General features: G+C 39.1%; 1 protein-coding gene across 1 annotated transcript; it reads left to right on the top strand.

Moving 5' to 3' along the window:
• The first annotated feature begins 8,281 nt into the window (after positions 1-8,281).
• Positions 8,282-16,837, top strand: LOC131134154 (succinate receptor 1-like). Its single transcript, XM_058079091.2, has 3 exons — positions 8,282-8,327; positions 15,635-15,708; positions 15,795-16,837. Exons 1-3 carry the CDS (start codon positions 8,282-8,284, stop codon positions 16,743-16,745), a joined length of 1,071 nt encoding a protein of 356 aa, XP_057935074.2. The 3' UTR covers positions 16,746-16,837.
• The last annotated feature ends 8,162 nt before the right edge of the window (positions 16,838-24,999 follow it).

Raw genomic sequence — 24,999 nt, 5'->3', positions numbered from 1 at the left:
CTTTGGTGTTTTTGCAGGATACAAGATTTATACCTCAAATGTGCTGACTCATGGTGCCTTTGGGACCGGCAGGATCATCTCCAGCCAGCTCGTACTGTCCTGGATCCATACTCTCTCCACTCTCTTCTGTTCCTCGCAGACATGTGATCCCTTTGGCGTATGGAACATTCTCAATCTTTGTGGTTGTTACTGCACAATAAATCAACAGCAACTCTTCCTTGCAGCCTGACACGGGACGAGAGAAAAAGCTGCAATCTTGAAATTCTCAGCTCCCCTAAGCTTAGATATTTTACTGTCTAATCTCATTTTGGGGATGATTCTCATTTTATCGCTCAAGCAACATCAACAGCTAATCAATTTCACTGAACAATGAACTATTTATTTGTGTGTTTTATTTCTTTTTAAATCTCAGTTTTGATATCATCTTGTGTTTCACATATTAGCTTTTGCAAAAAAATAAAAAGAGCAATCATGACATTTTCCTCCTTTAGCTAAAAATAAGTCTCCTTCCAGGAGGAGCTGGCTGTCTTAATTAACTGTGATCCCAGGTGTACCGTAACAGCTAAATGAAATTTAAAAGAAAAAAAAAAAACAGCTCACACAACACTTTGTGTAAGAGCCATTGACTGGTACACTAGTTGACATGAATATCCCCTTTTAATCCCTCTTTTCTCTCTCACAAACACTGGAAGCATGCAAATCTGTCTGATTTTCCCCCTTTTTGGTTGGCAACGGTAATCCAAAGCTGCAATACTAATAGCATTTTCAAAGCATATCCGATCCCTTTATAGGATTCTCACGGGGAGCACATGAAGAAGCTCCTGCACAGAGAACTACTCTTCCCATGATGCAACATGCCCATATTTACGCTGGTGATCGGACTGCAAAATATTCATTCATTCATTTTCTACCGCTTATCCTCACGAGGGTCGCATTAGTGCTGGAGCCTATCCCAGCTTTCTTCGGGTAAGAGGCAAGGGTACACCCTGGACTGGTTGCCAGCCAATCACAGGGCACATATAGACAAACAACCATTCACACTCACATTCATACCTATGGACAATTTGGAGTCGCCAATTAACCTAGCATGTTTTTGGAATGTGGGAGGAAACCGGAATACCCGGAGAAAACCCACGCATGCACGGGGAGAACATGCAAACTCCACACAGAGATGGCCAAGGGTGGAATTGAACTTGGGTCTCTTAGCTGTGAGGTCTGCACGCTAACCACTCGATCGCCATACAGCCCGCAAAATATTCATTCATTGATTTTCTACCGCTTATCCTCACGAGGGTAGCGGGGGTGCTGGAGCCTATCCCAGCTTTCTTCGGGCAAGAGGCAAGGGTACACCCTGGACTGGTTGCCAGCCAATCACAGGGCACATATAGACAAACAACCATTCCATTTGAACATGCATCAGATTCCAATTGAGTGCATCCCATAATCAGTTCCCAGTTCCACATGTCCAAAAAGAGTAGGAAGAAGCAAAGCTTATTAAATCGTACCCCTCCATCTGGTACTTTTACAATCAGTAACTGTTACATTTGTTCACTTCCTGCTTTCCTAATATAGTTTTCCCTGTATGCTTTCCCTATACGTATAGAATTTCCAGCCATTCTTGTTGGAATAATCTCAAATGTTTAGAGAATGAAAACAAAACATCAATATTTTATATACATTTTTATTTTTGTTCTGTTTTGATTTTTGTTCAAATCAAATCAAATCAACTTTATTTGTAGAGCACCTTTCCTGCAAGGACATGACAAAGTGCTTTACAAAATTAAAAACAATTACCACAATTAAAAAGAAAACAATTACAAAGAAAGCCCCTCCCTCCCACCCTCCAAACTAGATACACACACACAATCACACACAGTAGGGAGACAGTAGGGAACCGGAGGTCGTGCCATCGGGGGACCAGCACCCGGGCCACCCGACTCCGACAGATGGGCGGACCCCCACATCAAAGGGAGGCACCCCCATCAGCACACCCGACACAGCCCCAAGTGTGGAGGACCCCCCCTGTTCAGGTTGAGTCATGTTGTTCCCTCCCAAAGAGAAGTCATTTTGCGTCTTGGAATACGCTCAAACACAGTCAACCAAAACACTTGATGAAATGGGTTCCATAATAAACTCATGATGTTCAACACCGTAACTGTCCAGTTTCATGACGTTAGATGTAGTAGTTTAAAATGATGTCAAATGTTTTGGGACACCCTGTATATCAGATTCCACTGGATTAGTCTAAGAAAGAAATGAAGGGTTTAGTGCTTATAGGAGTCTGAAAACCATGTTACCCTCTAAGGCTTCCAAGTAAAACTGAGCCAGCCCACAGTGGACTTCCCTCCAGACCCCGTTAGCTGGCCTGCCAACCACTCGACGGCTTCCATTTCTCAGCTCTGACCCAATGCTCAGCGTGAGTCACTGGTTTGAAAAATGGTTGCAGGCCACCGCAGCTTTAACGTGCACCTTCCAGAGTCAATATTGTTTTTTTTTTTTTCTGCTGTTTATGTCTGAGGGAGAAGCGGAAATAACGAGAGATGAAAACGAAAGAACACACGCCATAGAAGCAGTTGTCAGGCAGAGCCTAATGATTGTAGATGAAAGCTGACTCGTGGAGATAAGTCAATTCTTTGCTCTGCTAGTTTCACTTCTTTGTTTAATGATTTTGCTCCGCACTACTAATGCCAAAGACTGTTGCCGTTTTTCTTTTTTTTTGTAATATGGCTCTTTTTCTTATGTTTTAGCCCCTCCCACCTCATGTTTGCACAGAACACTTAACTGTTGTGCACCCTGTATGATATTTAGGAGTGATTTATTACGCCACATGCAAGAACCTGTGTGTAATGTTTACATGAAAGACATAATGTTGCATCTACAGGGCTTCCGTGCAGTCCAGAGTAAGGATGGAGCGACAAAAGGGGGGGAGAGGATGGGTCTTTGTCAAGGCTATCAGAAACGTAAGGAAGATGCAAGACTCCGGCTTAGGAATACTGTAAAAGCTGTTTATAGAGGCAGCAGGTCGTTGAAAAAGCTTAGCTGTTGGTGCCATGCCAGCAGTGATGGGATGAAACGGAGAAGAGAAGAAGACGCGAGAAGAAAAAGCCTCCACAGAAGAGAGAAATCTCAGGTGAAGAGTTTTACACAGAGCGAGAACGCAGTCTGCGAGAATGCTTCCCTATAGAATTGGATCAAAGTCATTGCCGTCTTCCTGCAACAGCTCTACCACTTTTATTTCTACTGAAGAAAGGACAGCATTGATCTTTTTCGCACACATCTCTTTCACACACAAATCCACCCACTGGACACTTCATTAAGTACACCAGGACAATCTCATGAGATCCATTGCAGGAGCTCAATCAGAAACTATGCAGTTGTTGAGATGTTGAAGAAATGATCAGCTTCATAGATGGTAAGAAGTCAAATATAAATAACTTTTTGTCACCCCTATGTGAGTAATGGTCTCACCTTGGCCACCCCAATGAAAAACTTCTGGCTCCGCCACTGAAGATGACCACTAACGTTGTGGAACGACTACCAACAGTATGATTGCTGTGTATTACATCTCATACGGTCTCATATGACCGTTGGTATGATCTTGGCGTCCAGAGAGATGATCACATTTTTTTTTTAATGTCCATGAATTGCTCGACATTGAGTAAATATCAATATGAACACTCAACACACATACAATAACATCATCACAAAAAAAAACACAATTAGCATTGGCAAACAATGCTGGGGTGAAAGAGGAACACGAAAAATATGTCTATTTGTGGTGCGTTCAAGGATCGCTGGGAATAAACGCTTTTTAAAACATAATGAAAGAAAACTGCAGGTTTTTTGTAGCAGATAACTGGTTCCAGACTCGACCAGGATCTAGGATTCATTGTTTCTAAATGGAATATATTGGCAGAATACGGTCTAAATACGGTTTTTATCATCACTAGGGCCTTGTAGAGGCAAAATAACACCCCTTTAGTCACCGTTGCACCCCTATTATTCAATGTTTACACCACATTACAACTCTTATGCTGCAAGGACTAAGTAGTAAGCTAACCAGTTAGCCTCAAATGTATGGCTTCTAAACTTAAGAAGCCCAAATCTTATTTCCACATGGGGTGGGAGGAGAAGTTTTTTCTTCACTCTATCATGTGGCACATCCTATGGCTGACTTCATGTAGTTGTAAGGTAATATAATGTAAGGTAATGTCTCAGTGGTTTGTATCATTGCTGCTACCTTGTGACCAGATTACTTCATATTACTACATACATTTGACTAATAATAGAACGTAGTCTACTACTAAACATCATTTATTTATGAATTTCAGATTAAACGTGATATACCCCAGGAGACAACTTCAGTTATATTATTTTTTATAATATTATTTATATTTTATTTTACGTATATTGTTTTTCCAATAAATAATAGCTTTTATTTCTAAAATTGCTATGTATTTACACAAAAGTTGATGTCATTATTTACAAAACTTTTTCTTTTCTGAAAGGCCCAGGGGTTGGGGACCACTGGTTTAGGGGTGCAACAAAAAGTTATGTCACAACCACCAAACAACATTCTTAAATTTGACAATATTTCTCATCATGCCAGCACTATAATATACCCAAAAAAGCAAATTTTGCTTTTTGCCGCAAAATACTACCCATAAGTATCATAGTAAGTAACAATGAATCCCAGCAGTCTTCTACACCATGGAGCTACAATATGTTTAAAAAGGCATACTCCACTGGCAATACAAATGCAACAATGGCACAAGAGGCAAATTCGGAGCATCACTGAAGCCATTATGCTTCTCCTAGAGACCATTACGATCTGCACAAACGTTGATGACAATCCGTCTTGTGAAGTTAAATAAAGATTACCATGCACAGAGTCACAGAGCTATAGCATATAACAATATACAGGGTCACGCTCGACGTTACAAATGCAAATAAAAGGAACTGCAGCAGAGAAAAAGAGGATAATCTGTTGCATGTTCATTCTAAATGTGTCTCCATCTGAGCAAAAATCCAATTTAGGTCCACCCTGCCTTGACCACCAAGCCATGCATCCCAACCCCCCCTTCACTATTCACCAAACATAAGTCAAGGACAGTGAGTCAGCCAGCCGATATGAGCCTCATCTAATCCAATCCAAGGAGGTGAAATGGGAGTCACAGTGAGACAAGCAAAGTGTAGCCATGTCACAGTGAGCGACCTCTGGCCCATCTCACATTTCTGTTACGGCCAATTATTTAAAATAAAACTGCATTTTGGGGAAGATTTTGCCCATTAACTACAATCCTAATGTGAGAAATGAACCCACGTCCTTCTCTGAAAAGAGGCAGTTCATAGGACGCACCATTCCACCTATGAAGCCTTCTGAAAAAACTTCCAAAAAGCACCAACAAGGCTCCATTTATATAATGTAACTTGCATATTAACCAACTACAGCAACATTGTTAACATTGTTACACCAAAGAACTACGTTACTGGTGTAGCGACTCCTCGCCACACCACACTGGCTCACGACTAGCTTCACCACACACTCGCCCAAAGTGCCGTGCTCACAACGCCAAATGCGACCCCTAACAAAAGGTAGCACTACATATCTGCTTCTGTGTTTTTGCTTTCGAGTTTGGAAAAGTTAAGGCTAGGTGTAGCGTTCCTTTCTATGTTGCTATGTAAAATCAATGCACCCAGGAATTATGTTATTACAAATGTACCTGTTGGAGAGTCGCGGGTATGCTGGAGCCTATCCCAGCTGGGCGAGAGGCGGGGTCCACCCTGGACTGGTCCCCAGCCAATCACAGGGCACATATAGACAAACAACCATTCACACTCACATTCATACCTATGGACAATTAGAGTCACCAATTAACCTAGCATGTTTTTGGAATGTGGGAGGAAACCGAGCACGGGGAGAATATCCACCCAAGCGGATATTCGAAACCAGGTCTTCCCGATCTCCTGACTGTGGAGATCCACTATCCACTCGGTCACCGTGCGGCCAGCAATGCCAAATTACATGTAAAAAGCATGTTGTAATAATAACAGCACGGATTCAGCAAACAGAAGTTTACAGTAGCTTCAACAAACAAGAACTTAATAGAAGGAAAACTCAAATTAGCAAAGCAGCCAGACACAAATTAGCCAAAACAGGAAGAGTTACCAAAGCAGGAACACAAATCCGGAAGCAAGGCATAAAAGTAAAAAGACAGTACCCCCCCTCTCAAGGACAAATTTCAATTGTCCTAAAATCCCAAATGGCCAGGGCCAGGTAGGCATGTACGGCAGAACCAACGAGACCCCTCAGGGGGGATGGCTTGGCTGGTGAGCCTGGAGAAGCTGGCAGTATCCCTCCAGGGGACGGCCGGTATGGTGGTCCCAGTGGAACCAGCAGGACCCCACTAGAGGGGAAGGGGCAATGCGGGCAGACACAAATCAGACAAAACAAGAAGAGTAAGAGCATCAAACCGGAACTCAGGCATGAAAGAGAACATAAACTAAATTCACAGAACGTGATAGCTACATGGTTACGGCATTGATATAAAACCTTTTTAAGAATTTTTTTTTATAAGTGAATCCCATTTAAGTGACAGTGAGATCTTTACTTTTACTAGTCAAGCAATTACAATGTTTTTTTCCTTTTGGTAGGCTTGGTTAGTGATTGGATTTAGTTTTGTTGACAAGTTAATTGCTGTTTTAACCACTGTCACTGCTATTCCCACTTACACTAAATAAGAGAACTAGGGTAGGCGAGACATGGGTCTGGAAGGGTGGGGTCTATCCATCCCAACAGTGAGGTGAGGGCTTGCTGACTGGGGCTGCAGCCAACTCTCAACAGGCCCACTCTACACCCTGGCTTTTGAATGCATGACACTATGTAGGGAGGGGAAAGAGGAAGGATGATAAATACAATCAAATAAATTCATAAACAAAATTAAAGAAATAGAAGTGGAAAACACTGTAGTTGGGATAGCAGTGACAAAAGGGAAGTAGTAAGTGATTATTTAATTTGAGGTATTTTAAAGAATATTTTTGTTTTTTCTGAAACAATACCATAACATTGACGTTTTTTATATCCATGTTAGCCTGTGATGACTGGTGTGGTGACTGTATAGTTGGAGTGGTTTTGTTCTTTTTTTCTTTTGTACTGGACTATGTACGATACAATGACTAGTAATGAACCGGCACGTAGTTGGGTGCCTCAAGCTGGGTGAGGGTGGTTGGATGTGGGGTTTTTATTCTGTGTAGACAAGGAATAATATATGTTTTGTTGGGATGAGGTTGGAATCTGGGTGGTTAGGAGTGTGGGACTAGGTAAGTCTTGACTTCTTCCCATTCCCTTTCGGACATTCATTCATTCATTTTCTACCGCTTTTTCCTCACGAGTGTCCCAGCTGACTTCGGGCGAGTGGCGGGGTACACCTTGGACTGGTCGCCAGCCAATCACAGGGCACATATAGACAAACAACCATTCACACTCACATTCATACCTATGGACAATTTGGAGTCGCCAATTAACCAAGCATGTTTTTGGAATGTGGGAGGAAACCGGAGTACCCGGAGAAAACCCACGCATGCACAGGGAGAACATGCAAACTCCACACAGAGATGGCCGAGGGTGGAATTAAACCCTGGTCTCCTAGCTGTGAGGTCTAAACACCATGCCGCCCCTTTCGGACATGTGTACGTTTATATATACATAGGTATTTTTATTTGTGTTGATTTATGTTTGGTTTGTTGTGCTTTGGATGATGTTCGAAATAAAGAAGGAAAAATAAAATAAAAATAAAATAAAAAATAAGTGAATTATTAGTTCATGATTGTGGATGGTGGGAAATTTGCCTTTAACTCCCAGGTGGGTGTATTGTATGTACCAGTTTCAGGGCCAGAAAGCTATAAAAGTGAAGTGTCAAGGTGTAGAGACATCATAACCCTAAAAGACACAAGGAAGTTTTTTTTCTGTCTGTGTGAAGAGGAAGCAGATAGAAGGCGTTGACATGTTTTCCTCTTGTCTAAGTGCAGCTGAGCAAACAAGTCAATACCCAGGTATCATAACAAGGTGCAGGAAAAGGAGTCAAGGTGAAAGAAGACACGGCGGATGAGTAAGTGAGACAACATGTAGGGTGCTCCCTCTCTATTTGAGAGAACAGCGTGTCAACCTTAAAGGTTCTTTCATGCCGCACCTACAAACTTGATCTCGCGGTGTTACAAGGAAACAAACACAGGCACATTCCTGTAGGCGAGTTATTTAGGAGAACAGCGAGCCGCTTCAACAATGGCTGGCAAAAAGATGATGGTGCACTGCTACCAACGCACACGAAGTCAGTACGTAAAATGGTCCCATTTACACTTCAAACGCTGACAGCTTCTCGAATGAGAAGCTGCACTTATTGCACTACTTAATCTCATTCAATCCAAGAGATGTTAGCAAAAATTTTGCTTTTACAAAGATAAAAAAGCTCAGTTTTGATTGACGCATAGGGACGAAACCCGAGGTAGCAAATCCCATTCGCTTCTGTTTTCTCCGCTTCTTTCAACTCCGGTTTATGCCCGCCCACTCCGAGTATACGAATACAGATCATTTAGATGGGTGATCCAGATCCAGATCCAAACCCAAATCCAGATACAGATGCAGATGCAGATGCAGATGCAGATGCAGATGCAGATACAGATACAGATACAGATACAGATACAGATAGTGGTGTACAAATGCGGGTAGCATTTGTATACGAATGTGGGTTGCCTATCCCATTCACTCCCTTTTTTTTTGCTTCTTTCAGCTCCGCCCACATAAACTACATTCACTTTCAGTTTATGCCCGTCCACTTTGAGTATACGAATACAGATCATTTAGATGGGTGAACAGATCCAGATCCAAATCCAAATCCAAATCCAGATACAGATACAGATACAGATACAGATACAGATACAGATACAGATACAGATACAGATACAGATACAGATACAGATACAGATACAGATAGTGGTGTACTCGCTCATCCCTACTTGAAATTAATCTTTTCACAAAAAGCTGTCATTTTTTTTTAGTTGGGAACTGAAGACAGGAGACTAATCTTTTTTTTGGTAGGTTCCATGTTCTTATAACCATAGAACACAATATTCTGTGTGCCTTTCACCTACAGTACATGACAAAGCTGAGAGGCAGTTTTTTCTTGAAATATATATACAGTGATATCTTAGCATATCTACATGTGTTGCATTAATATAAAATATCAGAGTGGAAAAGGTGCATCCTTTCATTTTTCATGATGTGGTCCTCTCTGGAAAACGTTTGGACACCCCTGCACTGATGAGTGTAAACACCGGTAAGAGTATAACATGGAGACCGTGAGGTTAGGAACACCAAGGAACATTGTTGGGGTGTTCTGTGGATTGTTCAATCCGTTACACCTCCGTCTCTTCCAAGATGTCGCAACTCAAATCTAGCCCGTCCCTAATGTCAACCGGTTATTTTTGTTTTGTTTCATTGTAAAAATGGTTGTGGGACTATGGGGCGTCAGAGACACAGACATGCTTGTCTCCCGGCATTGATGCTATAAATATTTTGACAAACATTAAAATGAGCATGAACTCTGCCTGCAGACGTTTCGTCGGAGTGACTCTCATCATGTTGCTCTGCCGTCACTTCACGCTGCTGCCAAAAAAAAGTGAAAGCACAACGAGGGAAGTTGAAAAATGTCCCTCTTCCTTGCCGTGAAGGGCAATGGGAGTTTTATGGAACGTAACTTGCCCTTAACACGATGACGCCATCGAGCCGAGACACAGAACAAGAGGGCCGTTATTTTCAAAGCCATGTGGTCATGTCCGCAAGGCGGTGTGTGTGCCTTTTTGCGTGCTAACAAAACGATAATGGCGTGCACTCGGTGCCACCTGCGTACATGAATGGTGAGCAGAGAAGAACACACCAAATCATAGCCAGATGTCTGTGTTTGGAGCGCATCCCTGTCCGCATCACCGAGCTGCCAGTTTTACTGCAAAAAACAACCTCCCATAGATTGAGAACATTTGGGCTCACTGATGCTACTGTTTTGTTTTGTAACATCATACAGATGCTTGTTGGGGATATTTGATGCTTAAGCATTTAAAATGAGGAAATCAGCAAATTATGATTCAGTTATGGTTCATATTGAAAGGGCTATTGAAATATTGTTTAGGAGAAATCAGCTAATGGTAATTAAAGGCCTTACTTCTTGGAAGAGAAGTGTTTTATTTAGAAGTCCCTTTAACAGGAAGTGAGTGCTGTATGTGCTGGATTTGAACTTGATTGACTTGAAACAATGTGATGAATAAAAGCTCTCGCTCCTGGTCTGTAAGATTATTTAACTTCAGGAGTAAATAAACACTCATAAGAGAATCATGTGCCTGGTTATTAAAAAAAGCCACAAACGTAAAAAAATTAGTAAGGGAACACATGTAGATATGCTAAAAAATTATGTATATATAATTTGAGTGGCCAATTAACCTAGCATGTTTTTTGGAATGTGGGAGGAAACCGGAGTACCCGGAGAAAACCCACACATGCACGGGGAGAACATGACTGTGTGGCGAAATGCTCGCCACTCGTCCACCGTGCTGCCTAATATCCACAATATAGAGTTTATTCTCATGTGACTTATTTCCTTGTTAGAATACAAAGTATTTATCATAATATTTTCCCTTAAATTGTCATAAAATTACAGATTTTTTTTTCATTTTTTGCAAAATATTTCCACATTTTAACTCTAACTTTATTTTCCTCTCGTATTTATTTTCAGAACGTAACTTTTTCCACAACCTAATTATACAAAAAATGTCTTTAATATTTCAACTTTATACTACAATAATGATGTTTCATCTCATCCTATTTTTTCCAATTTATTGGCGGAAAATGACAGCTTTTTCCCATTTCTGTCAACAATTTCTGCTTTTTTCATTTACATTTTCTTCTCATAATTCTGACTTTATTCCCATAATATTTTTACCCATTATCGTAATACTGTAATTTTTTCCGCAGCCTAATTTTCCAAAACTATTTTTTTAGTTTATCCCTATTACAGCTCTCAAGTAATAACATATTTCTTTACAATTTCAACTTTATGCAACTAAAATGACGCTATTTTTTCTGTAACATAAATTACGAAATAATTCTCGAGAAAAAAGAAAAAAACTTTTTCTTGTTGATTACTAATTTTTATTTTCATAAAGTGCCAAAAAATAAATAAACAAATAAAATACAAAAATAACCCCAAAAAATAAAAAATAAAAATAAAAATAAAAATAAAAATAAAAATAAAAATAAAAATAAAAATAAAAATAAAAATAAAAATAAAAATAAAAATAAAAATAAAAATAAAAATAAAAATAAAAATAAAAATAGCAGAAAGGCAGGAAGTGAAGATGGAGAAGGTAGGATTCAAGAAAACTTTGTTTCTTCCTACTCCTTTTGAACATGTGGAACTGTCAATGGATTATGTGATGCATTCCATTGTAACCTGATGCATGTTCAAATAAACTTAAACCATTACCATTATCATAAAATTAGAGCAGTTTTTTTTTAATTTTCTTTCTTTTTTCAACTATATCCACTTTCTTCTTGAAAATCTTCTTCTCAGAATAATTAAAAAATATACATCAATTTTGGGGCTAAAAAGGCACCATCAGTTGTGACTTTAACATTTCCTGCGGAGTGGTTTGCCACGCTGGCTTCCTGGTTAAGCTTACCCATATAGACATTGCTCAAGATGTGATCCAATTAAGTCAGCGCCAAATGTAAACCATATTGATAATTATAGTGCAGACTTTTGGGGGTAAAAGCTTTAACTGTGTCACCTTCCAGAAGTGGGCCAGTCAAGGCTAATGGGAGCCCTCGTTTAAAATGGGCCAGCATGTGACGCACACTCACCCCAGTCAGTCACATTTCACTGACTAGATTTTCATCAAGCCAAATTATAGTGCTACACAATTGTATTTGATTTTATTATCTAAACTGTTATAGTGTCAGGTTAAATGTAGGACAAATAGTGCATTACTGGGGGGAAGGAAGTATTGTTTCTGTATTCTCTTTCCTCTTTTCATTAGTAATAAGGTCATTGTGACTTTACACAGCGCAAGCCTTGATCAAATCAGAGCATCGCAAGGTTTGTTATCTTTTATTATATTTGTTGTGTTCCACTCTTCCACATTATGACATTTTGTCATTTCATGGTGAAATTAAAGCTTCATACATATTCATTCATCATTCTATTTAAACAATATGTCCCTGATAAAGTAGATTACTACATGGTTGCACACTTGTGGAGCATTAGCCTATGATGATACAGTATCTAGGTAAATGCTGCCCCCTGGCGGATTTTTTTGGTATCGTATCTCTCCGCTGCACTGCACCATACTGTCAAGATGTCTCAGTATGATGCAGTGACAGTGCCTGCAGAAAAAGAGCCTTTTTATGCTATTGCAGGTGTACTTAATGTTGTGGCCAGTCAATTGTGCTTCTGAAAGGAAGGTGAACAGAAAGTATATCCATTTGATAGTAAAGGGATAGTTTTTTTTTACATGAAGTTGTATACCATTCCCATCAGCATTGTAGTGCATCAACGATGATTTGCCCCCCACTTGGTCCTGTGAGTCCAGTTCTGTACGCTGTGCATGTAAACTGTCCAAAAAAATATCGAGTAAGCAATTTATTGTAAAAAAGCATAAAATTGAAACAGGAACAGCCTTTAAAAGGTAAAATCTTGGCAAAAAAAAATGTGTACTGAATACGATTTAGTCATGATTTCTTCATGGCAAAGGCAAAAGCGATGTCTCTCTTTCGCCGGGATTGTTGATCTCATCCAGCAAGGCCTCCTGCAGCGTGCCAAAAGGAGTAGGAAGAAGAAAAGCTTATTAAATCCTACCACTCCATCTGGTACTTTTACAATCAGTAACTGTTACATTTGATCACTTCCTGCTTTCCATAATACAGTTTAAGGTTTTTTGTTGTTGTTGTTTTTTAAATTTTTTTATATATTAACCTCGTACCGAAGTACAAGGTGACATGACAGTTCCACATGTCCAAAAGGAGTAGGAAGAAGCAAAGCTTATTAAATCCTACCCCTCCATCTGGTACTTTTACAATCAGTAACTGTTACATTTGATCACTTCCTGCTTTCCATAATACAGTTTAAGGTTTTTTGTTGTTGTTGTTTTTTAATTTTTTAATATATTAACCTCGTACCAAAGTACAAGGTGACATGACAGTTCCACATGTCCAAAAGGAGTAGGAAGAAGCAAAGCTTATTAAATTCTACCCCTCCATCTGGTACTTTTACAATCAGTAACTGTTACATTTGTTCACTTCCTGCTTTCCATAATACAGTTTACTTTTACAATGAGTAACTGTTTCATTTGTTCACTTCCTGCTTTCCATAATACAGTTTAAGGTTTTTTTTCGTTTGTTTGTTTTTTATTTTTTAAATAATTAACCTCGTACCGAAGTACAAGGTGACATGACAGTTCCACATGTCCAAAAGGAGTAGGAAGAAGCAAAGCTTATTAAATCTCACCCCTCCATCTGGTACTTTTACAATCGGTAACTGTTACATTTGTTCACTTCCTGCTTTCCATAATACAGTTTACTTTTACAATGAGTAACTGTTTCATTTGTTCACTTCCTGCTTTCCATAATACAGTTTAAGGTTTTTTTTTGTTTGTTTGTTTTTTATTTTTTAAATAATTAACCTCGTACCGAAGTACAAGGTGACATGACAGTTCCACATGTCCAAAAGGAGTAGGAAGAAGCAAAGCTTATTAAATCCTACCCCTCCATCTGGTACTTTTACAATCAGTAAGTGTTACATTTGTTCACTTCCTGCTTTCCATAATACAGTTTAAGGTTTTTTTTTGTTTGTTTGTTTTTTATTTTTTAAATAATTAACCTCGTACCGAAGTACAAGGTGACATGACAGTTCCACATGTCCAAAAGGAGTAGGAAGAAGCAAAGCTTATTAAATCCTACCCCTCCATCTGGTACTTTTACAATCGGTAACTGTTACATTTGTTCACTTCCTGCTTTCCATAATACAGTTTACTTTTACAATGAGTAACTGTTTCATTTGTTCACTTCCTGCTTTCCATAATACAGTTTAAGGTTTTTTTTGTTTGTTTGTTTTTTATTTTTTAAATAATTAACCTCGTACCGAAGTACAAGGTGACATGACAGTTCCACATGTCCAAAAGGAGTAGGAAGAAGCAAAGCTTATTAAATCTCACCCCTCCATCTGGTACTTTTACAATCGGTAACTGTTACATTTGTTCACTTCCTGCTTTCCATAATACAGTTTACTTTTACAATGAGTAACTGTTTCATTTGTTCACTTCCTGCTTTCCATAATACAGTTTAAGGTTTTTTTTCGTTTGTTTGTTTTTTATTTTTTAAATAATTAACCTCGTACCGAAGTACAAGGTGACATGACAGTTCCACATGTCCAAAAGGAGTAGGAAGAAGCAAAGCTTATTAAATCCTACCCCTCCATCTGGTACTTTTACAATCGGTAACTGTTACATTTGTTCACTTCCTGCTTTCCATAATACAGTTTACTTTTACAATCAGTAACTGTTTCATTTGTTCATTTCCTGCTTTCCATAATACAGTTTTTTTTGTTGTTTTATTTTTTTTAATAATGTACCTTGTACCAAAGTACGAGGTGATATGACCATACAATGACATTATGTGTACCATTATTGGCTGTCTATCAGCCCAATTGAAGGTTGTTTATTATTTATTCCACAGGAACAACGTACAAACACATTCTTTACATAAAAAAGAGAACGTCTTCTTAGAACCTTCTTAAGATCCAACCATGCAAAGTTCTTGTAATTCTTCAACTGGCCTTGAAATTTTGATGTGGTGTCATGTGTCTTTAACTATTGATAGCCCCCTCCCTAACTCAGTTTTACTACAAAAAGGTACTTCCTGTTACCCACCACCAGAGGGAACTCCCATTCTGACTAAAAAGTAACATTGTACATTTCCGTCATCCTCCTTTTTCGGTCATTGAACAAATATTTGTTCTGTATTATCTTGAGGGGGGCATTCAATGTCAGCAAATAAAAGCCGACTTACGCCACGACCCCACCGGTGGCCTCCAACTGGAAGACGTCCTCATCTACTGAAGTGAAGGAATGCTGCAAGATGACTTTTTGAGCTCATGCTAGAAGAAGAAAACAAACCTCCCATGCCGGGTCTCCTAAGGACATGCAGATACCTACTCTCTAAAAAAAAAAAAAAAAAAAAGAAAAAAAAATGTTTTTAGCCTGGCTTAGTCTCACATGTCTCTCAGCAGTGAATCATGTGCTCTCAAAATGTGGATCGACATTGTGGGCATTGTTGCCAAAATATGCAGTGGGCTGCATGTCCAAATCAACGTCACGTTGTGCAAGACCACTTGACACCAGCGACTGAAAATGAAAAAGTCAACACCTTGCCATTGTTCTCTCTATCTACTGTACACTAAACATAAGGTTATGATTGGTTCTTGCAAACATGACACAGCTGTGGCATCATTGCTGCGACTGCGTTTTTTCAGCTGTGTCATACAAAAGTCAGCAGCACCTGCAGATTTTTGTGTTTACTGTTTCCACTTTGCAGCGGGCAAGCAGCTCCTGCGCTTTTTAGTCGCAACCGATTCAAGCTTTCAGCAACGACAGCTGGACTACGTAATGGTAAGTCGCTTCCAAACACTCAGTCGTGTGTCGATTAGTACTCATCAATTGAAGTATTCTTGTTTGTCGTCATTTTTCCTCGCTAGGTGTTGAATTGTACAGAGATAGATGACATACTGCAGAAGTACTACCTGTCACCGTCTTATGGGCTGGAGTTCTGCATTGGTTTCCCTGGGAATCTGGTGGTGGTTCTCGGTTATCTCTTCTGCCTTCCCAAGTGGCAGAGCTGCAATATTTACCTCTTCAACCTCGCAGTGTCTGACCTCATCTTTCTCTGCACGTTGCCACGCCTCTCCTACCTCTACGCAAACCGCCAGAAGGAGACCAGCGCCTACGCATGCGTCATCAACCGCTACGTCCTGCATGTCAACCTCTACTCATCCATACTGTTTATGGTTTGGCTTAGCATGGATCGCTTTTTGCTCATCCGACACCCGTCGCGGAATCACTTCCTGCTGAGGCCGCAGGCGGCACTGGTTGTGACCGTGCTGAGCTGGCTCGCCGTCAACATAGAAGTGACACCCATGATAGCCCTGATGCTGCAGGATCTGCGGAATGCAAACTGGAGCCGCTGCAATGACTTTGCTAGCCTCCAGGGGAACGTCAGTGTTTTGGAATACAGCATGGGGCTCACCTTAACTGGCTATGTTCTCCCTCTGCTTGGACTGTGTGCTTTTTCCCGCCAGATTGCACGCCTCCTGCAGACACAGGAAGTGGCAATACATCGCAGGACGGCGATGTATAAGCGACCTCTGAGGGTCGTGGTGTCAGCGGCAGCCATGTTTCTGGTTCTGTACACGCCATACCATGTCATGAGAAATGTCAGGATAGCGTCCCGGCAGGCCTGGGCGGGTGTGCAGCTATGTACGAGGATGTACATCGAGGGGCTCTACATCTTGACTAGACCTTTAGCTTTCCTGCACAGCGTCATCAACCCTGTCTTCTACTTCTTCATGGGCGACAAGTTCCGAGAGCTCCTGCTTGTAAAGTTTAGAAAACTGGTCGGCAAAACAAAGCAGCCAAGAGAACCGGCATGAAGAACTTAAGTGGAGTATTTCATCAACCATTTTTATTACAGTATATTTTCTCACTGGACAATATATAGAATATATAGAATGAAGACTTGAATATACTTAGAACTGGGCTGCACTGGAAAGTAATGGTTTTATTTCATTTGAACATGCATCAGATTCCAATTGAGTGCATCCCATAATCAGTTCACAGTTCCACATGTCCAAAAGGAGTAGGAAGAAGCAAAGCTTATTAAATCCTACCCCTCCATCTGGTACTTTTACAATCAGTAACCGATACATTTGTTCACTTCCTGCTTTCATAATATAATTTAAGTTTTTTTTATTTTATTTTTTGTCACATACCGAAGTACGAGGTGATATGAGCATCCAATGCCATAATGGGTACCATAGTAAGTGTCAATATAGTGATATACATATATAGCACATCATGACTGGTTCAAGACTCTTCATCCTTGTACTTAGCAAACATCAACTGCTTGTATTGTTTCTTGAATTGGCTCATCGTTGTGCATTGTTTGAGGGTCTTACTCAATCCATTCCATAGTTTGATTCCACATACTGAAATGCTATGGCTTTTTAACGTAGTCCTAGCATATAAGTGTTTCAAATGTAGTTCTTCCCTGAGATCATATTTCTCCTCTCTTGTAGAGAAGTATTGGATGACATTTTTAGCTAATTGGTTATTTTTAGCCTTATGCATTATTTTAGCTGTTTGAAGATGAACTACATCAGCAAGTTTTAGTATTTGTGATTTTAGAAATAAGGAGTTAGTATGTTCTCTGTAGGCGGCATTATGAATTATCCTTACTGACCTTTTTTGCAGTACATTTACAGTACTGTCAAATTGTGAAGCAGAACGTCATCTCCACCCTTGAGAACGAGGCTGAATGACATTTTTCCAACATGATTAACAGCCCAAACTCACCACCAACATGACAAAGTGCATTGACAAAGGTGATGGTGAAGGAGTGGCCAATTATGTCTCAAATTGTGTAAAATTGAGCACCTGTGGAGCAACTTTAAGATGTACAAAGGTGGAGGAGCGCAAGGTGTCTAAGAGGCTGTCCACAAACAAATAGAGTATTTGAAGGTTTCAGCCATTTGTGCAGACAGAAACGGCAATCTTTTTAAACAGCTTCCACAGTGGGAAAATCTGAAAACACTGGCTTGTTGTTGCTATGGAGACAAGCAAGCCACTGCTTGCTGCATCATTTTCATCCAGGGATCCGTTCCCATCTGGATGCAACTAATCTGACACAGTGACAACGCAAATGTTCTTTATGTGGCAAAAAACCCCAGGAACATTTCCGTGTGGACAGGGCCTAACATCCACCAGCTCCCCCTGTGATGTCATCATGGAGGAGGGGAAGAGGATTACCGTGACAACATGTGCAGCGTCGTAGGAAGTACTATATAACACAAAAATATAAATATTCATACTTTGGTATGAATTGGGTCTCTGAGAACAAGACCAGTCAAGAGTTTAACATTAATAATAATAATAATAATAATTTTAATATTTTAATATTTTAATATTTTAATATTTTAATATTTTAATATTTTAATATTTTAATATTTTAATATTTTAATATTTTTTAAATATGTTTAATATGTTTAATTATTTTAATATTTTAATATTTTCATATTTTCATATTTTCATATTTTCATATTTTCATATTTTCATAATAAAGGTACAATGAAAACATTTGACAGACATGTCATGTAACCGTATCACAAAACAATACAAGTGCCTTTTAAATTGTTTATTGTCCCACAAATCGAGGCTAATTTATATTATTGAAAACATCTTTTATATACACAATAATGTAAGATATACAATAACAATATATTATATTACAATAATGCAACATTTGCTTTATTTTGTCATCTTTCACTCTGTAAAATTGCAATTGTTTGTGACGTACTGTCTCACAAACATTCATACTGTCTGTAAAACTTTTGCAGCATTTCTGGAAATGCTGTTTTTTTCTGTATTATGAACAGCATTTCTTTTGTGGTGACTTTCTGTGAACTCACACCATTTTACACCGTTCTCTTTGGATTTACTTAGCCAAGCGTCTCAGTGAGTGTTGGGGAACTTTTTTCCCAGATGGGACAGCTGGGTCAGGTGGATAAGTTTGTTATTTTGCTCTTTACAGTATGTTGCTGCCACTTTCAAATAATGGCATAATGGCGAAGCATGGACACCCAGACTTCCCTCTTCATTGAGAGACTTCGTCTCGCCGACATGTCCTGGGTCTTCTCCGAGGCCTCCTACTGGTCAGGTGTGCCCTCAACACCTCTGGGCATCCAGGAGGAATCCATCCTGACCAAATGCCGGAGCCACCTCATCTGGCTCCTCTCAATGTGGAGGACCAATGGTACCAGTCCGAGTTTCTCCCAGATGACAATGCCCAGAAATCGGCTCTTACGGCTCTTTGTACCCGCAATTTTGTCCCTTCGGTCAATAGCCAAACTATAACCTTAGACGAGGGTAGCAATGGAGATTAACCTGTGAATTGATCTTCACCACGACAGTCCGATGCTGAGTCCGAAGCACCAATCCACAATACCGATCTCCCTTTCATAACAGCTGTATGTTAAGTAAAAAATCCCTATTGTGTAATAAGCTGTACACCGTCTACTCTAAAGTATATCCAAGTTTTATTTCTCTACTATTGTCTTTTGAGAAGATACAATAAAGTGGTTTCTGAAATGTGAGTGGTGTAGTCCTTTTTGTGAGATAGTCTACCTGTTCCTTACATAATGCCTGACTCAAATGCAACGATTGGACAAGCAGCAAGGCAGGAAATGAGAGAAAGGGTGAAAGGCAAGTCTGACTAATGTGAGGCAGTTGTTGGAAAAGAACAGAGATGTCACAGCTATTGTGGAACAAAAATACATGGAGTAAAATGAAAACTAGAAGAAAGGTTAAGCCCAAACCAACACTAAATGCCCTGAGGAGTGAGTGAAAAGAAAAAAAATCACCTTTTGCATCATTATTATGTGGATTCTTGCACGTCAGCACTACAACTTCCTTTACCATTGTAAACCATTTTATTGATTATCAGGTGAAGCTGCATCGGTAAATATTTTGGTTTCAAATTAATTTATAACATCTTTTGGAAAATCAGGTCCACGGTCAGGATTGTTAAAAGTTCCACTCCACATACATAATGTTAGCTCTGTGTTACATATGTGGCCGCGCTCACCATTTATATTGTAACGACCTGTGATGTTGTAACCTTGGAGTTCTCAGTTCTGATGTTCATGAATGCACCTCATTGTGAATGTTATTGGTGGACAGGGGGGGAGTGTCGAGAGTTATGTAGAAATGTTGTAATTTCAACAAAAAACTAAGCAATACTTTAGTCATCGTCCTGTGTAGTATTTATTATTCATTGTAGTTATAAGTGAAATATTATTTTTTTCAGTCATTATTTAGTACAATTTTGATATTTAATTATAATTTATGCATGATTTGTGCATGATTTATGCATTATTTGTATGCATGCGGGTATATATATATTTTTTTTTTTACAAAATGCCTTAATAAATTCCTTTAAAATGCACTTTGGACATGTAATGATGTGCCCTAATGTTTCAAAAGATGCCACTGGACGTTTTAAAAAACAAATGCATTTCCTTGGTGTGACTTAAATATTAATAGTATATTAATATAATATAATAATATTAATAAGTATAATGAATCATAAAAAAGATAAAGGTAAAAAAAAAAAATGAAAAAAATAAAAATGACAAATCAACGTGTAAAAAATAATAAAAAATAAATATATATGACAGATAAGTGTACAATTTTTTCTAAATGAGTTAAGTCTAAGAAATAGAAATTAAAATAGCATCTGAAAGTTTAAAAATAAAGTAAAAATGACTTAGTGTGTACAAAACTAAACTAAAAAAATGACAAATAAAAATGTACAATATAAAAATAAAAATGACAAATCAAAGCGTAAAAAATAATAAAAAATAAATATATACAACAGATAAGTGTACAAATTTTTCTAAATGAGTTAAGTCTAAGAAATAGAAATTAAAATAGCGTCTGAAAGTTTAAAAATAAAATAAAAATGACTTAGTGTACGCCACCTCTCGCCCGAAGACAGCTGGGATAGGCTCCAGCACCCCTTGCGACCCTCGTGAGGATAAGCGGTAGAAAATGAATGAATGAATGACTTAGTATGTACAAAACTAAACAAAAAAAATGACAAATAAAAATGTAAAATATAAAAATAAAAATGACAAGTGTAAAAATGTTTTTTTAAAAAATAAACAAAAATTACTAAATAATTAGGTCATTTAAATGACCATCGGAAAATGTGGGTCCCAGGAACAACTTATTGTCTCTGCATCCGTGAAGCACTTGTGGCATTATTTGGTCAAGTTTTGCCTCATGTGACACCACACTGTGGCATCACATTAATTCCTCTATTTCCAAGGGACCTACAAGATGTTGACCTCCAGAGAAGAGGCTCTAATTACTGAAATGAAAATGACTCCCCGAAAACCAGTAGAGAATGGACTGTGGATGGCGTTGATGCGATACAACAGGTCAGGACTTTGACTAGGCCGCTCCAAAGTCTTCATTTGTTTTTTTCTTCAGCCATTCAGAGGTGGACTTGCTGGTGTGTTTTGGATCGTTTTCTGCTGTAGAACCCGAGTTGCTTTCAGCTGGAGGTCACCAACAGATGGCAGAACATTCTCCTTCAGCAGAATTCATGCTCCCATTTATCACAGCAAGTCTTCCAGGTCCTGAAGCAAAACAGCCCCAGACCATCACACTACCACCACCATATTTTACTGTCGCTATGACATTCTTTTGGCCATATATAATGGGACACACACCTTCCAAAATTTCAACTTTCATCTTGTCAGACAACCGTGTTACGGTGTGTGCGGTGGAGCAATGGAGCAACTTAACAGTTCTTAAATGCCCTCCGGAGACAAGTTAAAGCAGAGGTAAGTAACAAAAGGGTCTAACTCAAGGTGCTAGCTGAATACCCGGTCATGAACTAAAATAAAGGTCAGCAGAACAATAGGGTGGGGGGAACGCAGCTCAAGCGGTGCAGGAGGATACTTGAAAGAGCTGGCAGGTGAAAGAAAGAATTGACAACTTCTGGTGTGAAAGGAGAAGAACCAGCATCCAACTGCCTCCACTCAGCCTAAACGGTCCACAGTCCAGCTATCTCAACTCCAGGCAAGCGCCCAACTGGAGGAGGAGAGAGGTGGAGAGAGGAGGAGAGCGACCACAACAGCAGGTGATCGTCACACAGAGTATGAACACTGACCTTAACTGAGGCAAATGAGGCCTGCAGTTCTTTAAATGTTGTCGCGGGGTCTTTTGTGACCTCTTGGATGAGTCGTTGTTGTGCTCTTGGGGTCATTTTGGTTGGCCGGCCACTCCTGGGAAGGTTCACCACTGTTCTATATTTTCACTATTTGTGGATAATGGCTCTCGCTCTAGTTAGCTGGGGTCCCAAAGCTTTAGAAATGGCTTTATAACTTTTTTCAGACCGATAGATCTCAATTATTTTCTTTCTGGGGGGAACTTTGTGTTTAATTGCGTTGTCATTTACTAACATTTACATTTGTTTGATGATCTGAAACATTCAACTGTGACAAACATGCCAAACAATAAGAAATCAGAAAGGAAGTGTGAAACACTTTTACACACCATTGTGTATATATTTTGAGAAAAAAGCACATTATATTATTATAATACATCAACTTCACTATTTGCCCCGCTATTCTTGCTGTTGTTTATTTTGAATGTCTTCTGAAGTACACTTAATTTTGATAATAATTTTCCCAAAAGTCCAACTTTTTTTCAACTTATTTTGAAAAATATTTTTTTGTAAAATGGTTCTCAATGAATCCAACAATTTTGTCTTAAAGAGAACCGATTATGCTCATTTTTCCACCCTTTGTATTGAATTATGGACTCCTATAGAGCAGCTACACACAATAGCCCGCACAGAAAACTTGCTTAATGCGACATTGGCTGACTTCTAGTCAGTGTTAAGGTAATGCCACGTAAGCTAATGTCTTAATGTCATGTGTCTTTACTGCCACCAAGTGATCAGAATACTACATATATATCATATTGCAATATGTTTTGATTAATAGTTGGCTGTGGTCTACCACCAAACAGACATCAATTGTTAATTAATTTCTGAAAAAACGCAATATAGTGAGGGAATGATAAGCACGATATTGCGATGGACGACTGCACTTCATCCCCAGTTGGCCTCCATGATGAATGGAGCTGGCAAGATTGGTGCAATTAGTGTCAAAGTGGCTTTAGGAAGTGACGTGTGCAAGCTGAGCAGCTTAGTGTGTTGGAACTGAGCGCTATTGTCGGCATTAAGGTTGGCAACGAAACCTCAAAAGAGCACCAGAGCCTGTTTGACTCACAAGACAAAACTACAATATGGAAGTTGTGTGATGATAGAGGTCAGCAGCACAACAGCATAATGGATCAATTGCTTCCTGGAAGTCATGATTAACAAAACCTTTATTTTAAAACACTTTGTTCCTTCTGTGTCTGTTGTATTTTAACAGATGCAATCAAGGGAATGAAGTGGATGGTAGGAAGGGGAACCGTTCGTGTGAGATTCCAAATCAAAATCCCGATACAGAAAGTGTTGAACACATGGACAAAATCCCATTTATTGGCAAATGTTTGCCAAAGACGAAAGAAAAATTCATGCTTTTATGAGTTGTGTGCACTCCCAATACTACGAGCAAAAGGAGAACGTGGTTCTGCACATTCCATACCTTATGCAAGTATAATCCATTTAACCAGCACAACACATTTTTCACACACAGTCTTCAGGAGTCATCTGTCTTAATCCATTTCACGTTACTGCTATTAGCTCTTTGTAGCAGTCAAGGAATTCAGGAGCAGATCTCTACAAAGGTGGGCTTGAACCGCGCATACAATAACGGCTGGGAGCAAGGAGGGTGTCCGCACTTTTTCCAGTGAGGGCCAGATAGGGAAAAATGAAAGGATGCAACATGTTGATATTTTGTAAGCAAAGAAAATGATTATACCAGCCTTGTTTCTGTAGTTTATTTGTTTATCACAATGTTTCCATGGTTTTCATGATGATAACCAAAATCAATAACTAACAATCAGTTACTTAGAGAATCATTAACCAAGATCTTACATCAATAAATATAGCAGTGTACTGCAAAAAAAAAACCCAATTTGAGCTATTTTTGTTTTCATTATTATATTTGTGTCAGGCATTAAAATGAACAAGAAACAAGGCTGGTGTAATGTTTTCCATGATGTAAGCTAACATGTTATAAATAGTTTTAGAAGAAAGCTTTATCATATATATTTTTTGTTTTTTTTATTCTAATTTTTGACATCCATCCATTTATTTTCCATGCCTCATTCGGGTCCCTGACTGTGATCGAGAGGCGGGGTACACCCTGGACTGGTGGCCAGCCAATCACAGAGCACATATAGACAAACAACCATTCACACTCACATTCATACCTATGGACAATTTGGAGTCGCCAATTAACCTAGCATGTTTTTGGAATGTGGGAGGAAACCGGAGTACCCGGAGAAAACCCACGCATGCACGGGGAGAACATGCTCCAGGTCTCTTGACTGTGTGGCCAAAATGCTACCCACTTGACCACCGTGTGGCCCTTTGGAAATTAAAATGGGGGAAAAAAATACATTGCTTCTGGTATAAGTTATACTACGTTACACTGTTCTGCACTCTGTGTGTATACTCGCAGCCCCGCCTCCACCCACCAATACAACGGGACTACATGTCTGAGAAAAGGGCTCACTCCGTTCATGCCGCTGTTCTATGGAACAAACCCGCCAAGGTGTTGATGCCAATGCACAGAGTGGACTCTCTTCCTGCTTGTCACGAGGAAAACAGACGCATGCATAGGGCAATATAGTGATGCTGGCAAAATGATCCAGTTCAGTTGAATTTATGGTGTGATTGATGAATTTAAAATTTAAAATTTAAAATTTAAAATTTAAAATTTAAAATTTAAAATTTAAAATTTAAAATTTAAAATTTAAAATTTAAAATTTAAAATTTAATAAAATGATATTTTTTGTGCAAATGTCATGCCGTTATTCTTGTCATGACCTGTGTGTTTGCATGCATGACAGTAATTTTCTCTTTTAGGCATCAGTTCCGGCTTCAGGCTCTCATTTTGTTTTACTTCCTGTTTTCCTTTGCTTCGTGTTGTGCGATCTTTA

The sequence above is a fragment of the Doryrhamphus excisus genome, linkage group LG8, assembly GCF_037039965.1.
Source record: "Doryrhamphus excisus strain RoL-2023G ecotype Guam linkage group LG8, RoL_Dexc_Guam_v1.1, whole genome shotgun sequence".
NCBI classification, from domain to species: domain Eukaryota; kingdom Metazoa; phylum Chordata; class Actinopteri; order Syngnathiformes; family Syngnathidae; genus Doryrhamphus; species Doryrhamphus excisus.
Note: the sequence above shows the minus strand (reverse complement) of the source record. Positions and strands in the feature narration are given on the sequence as shown.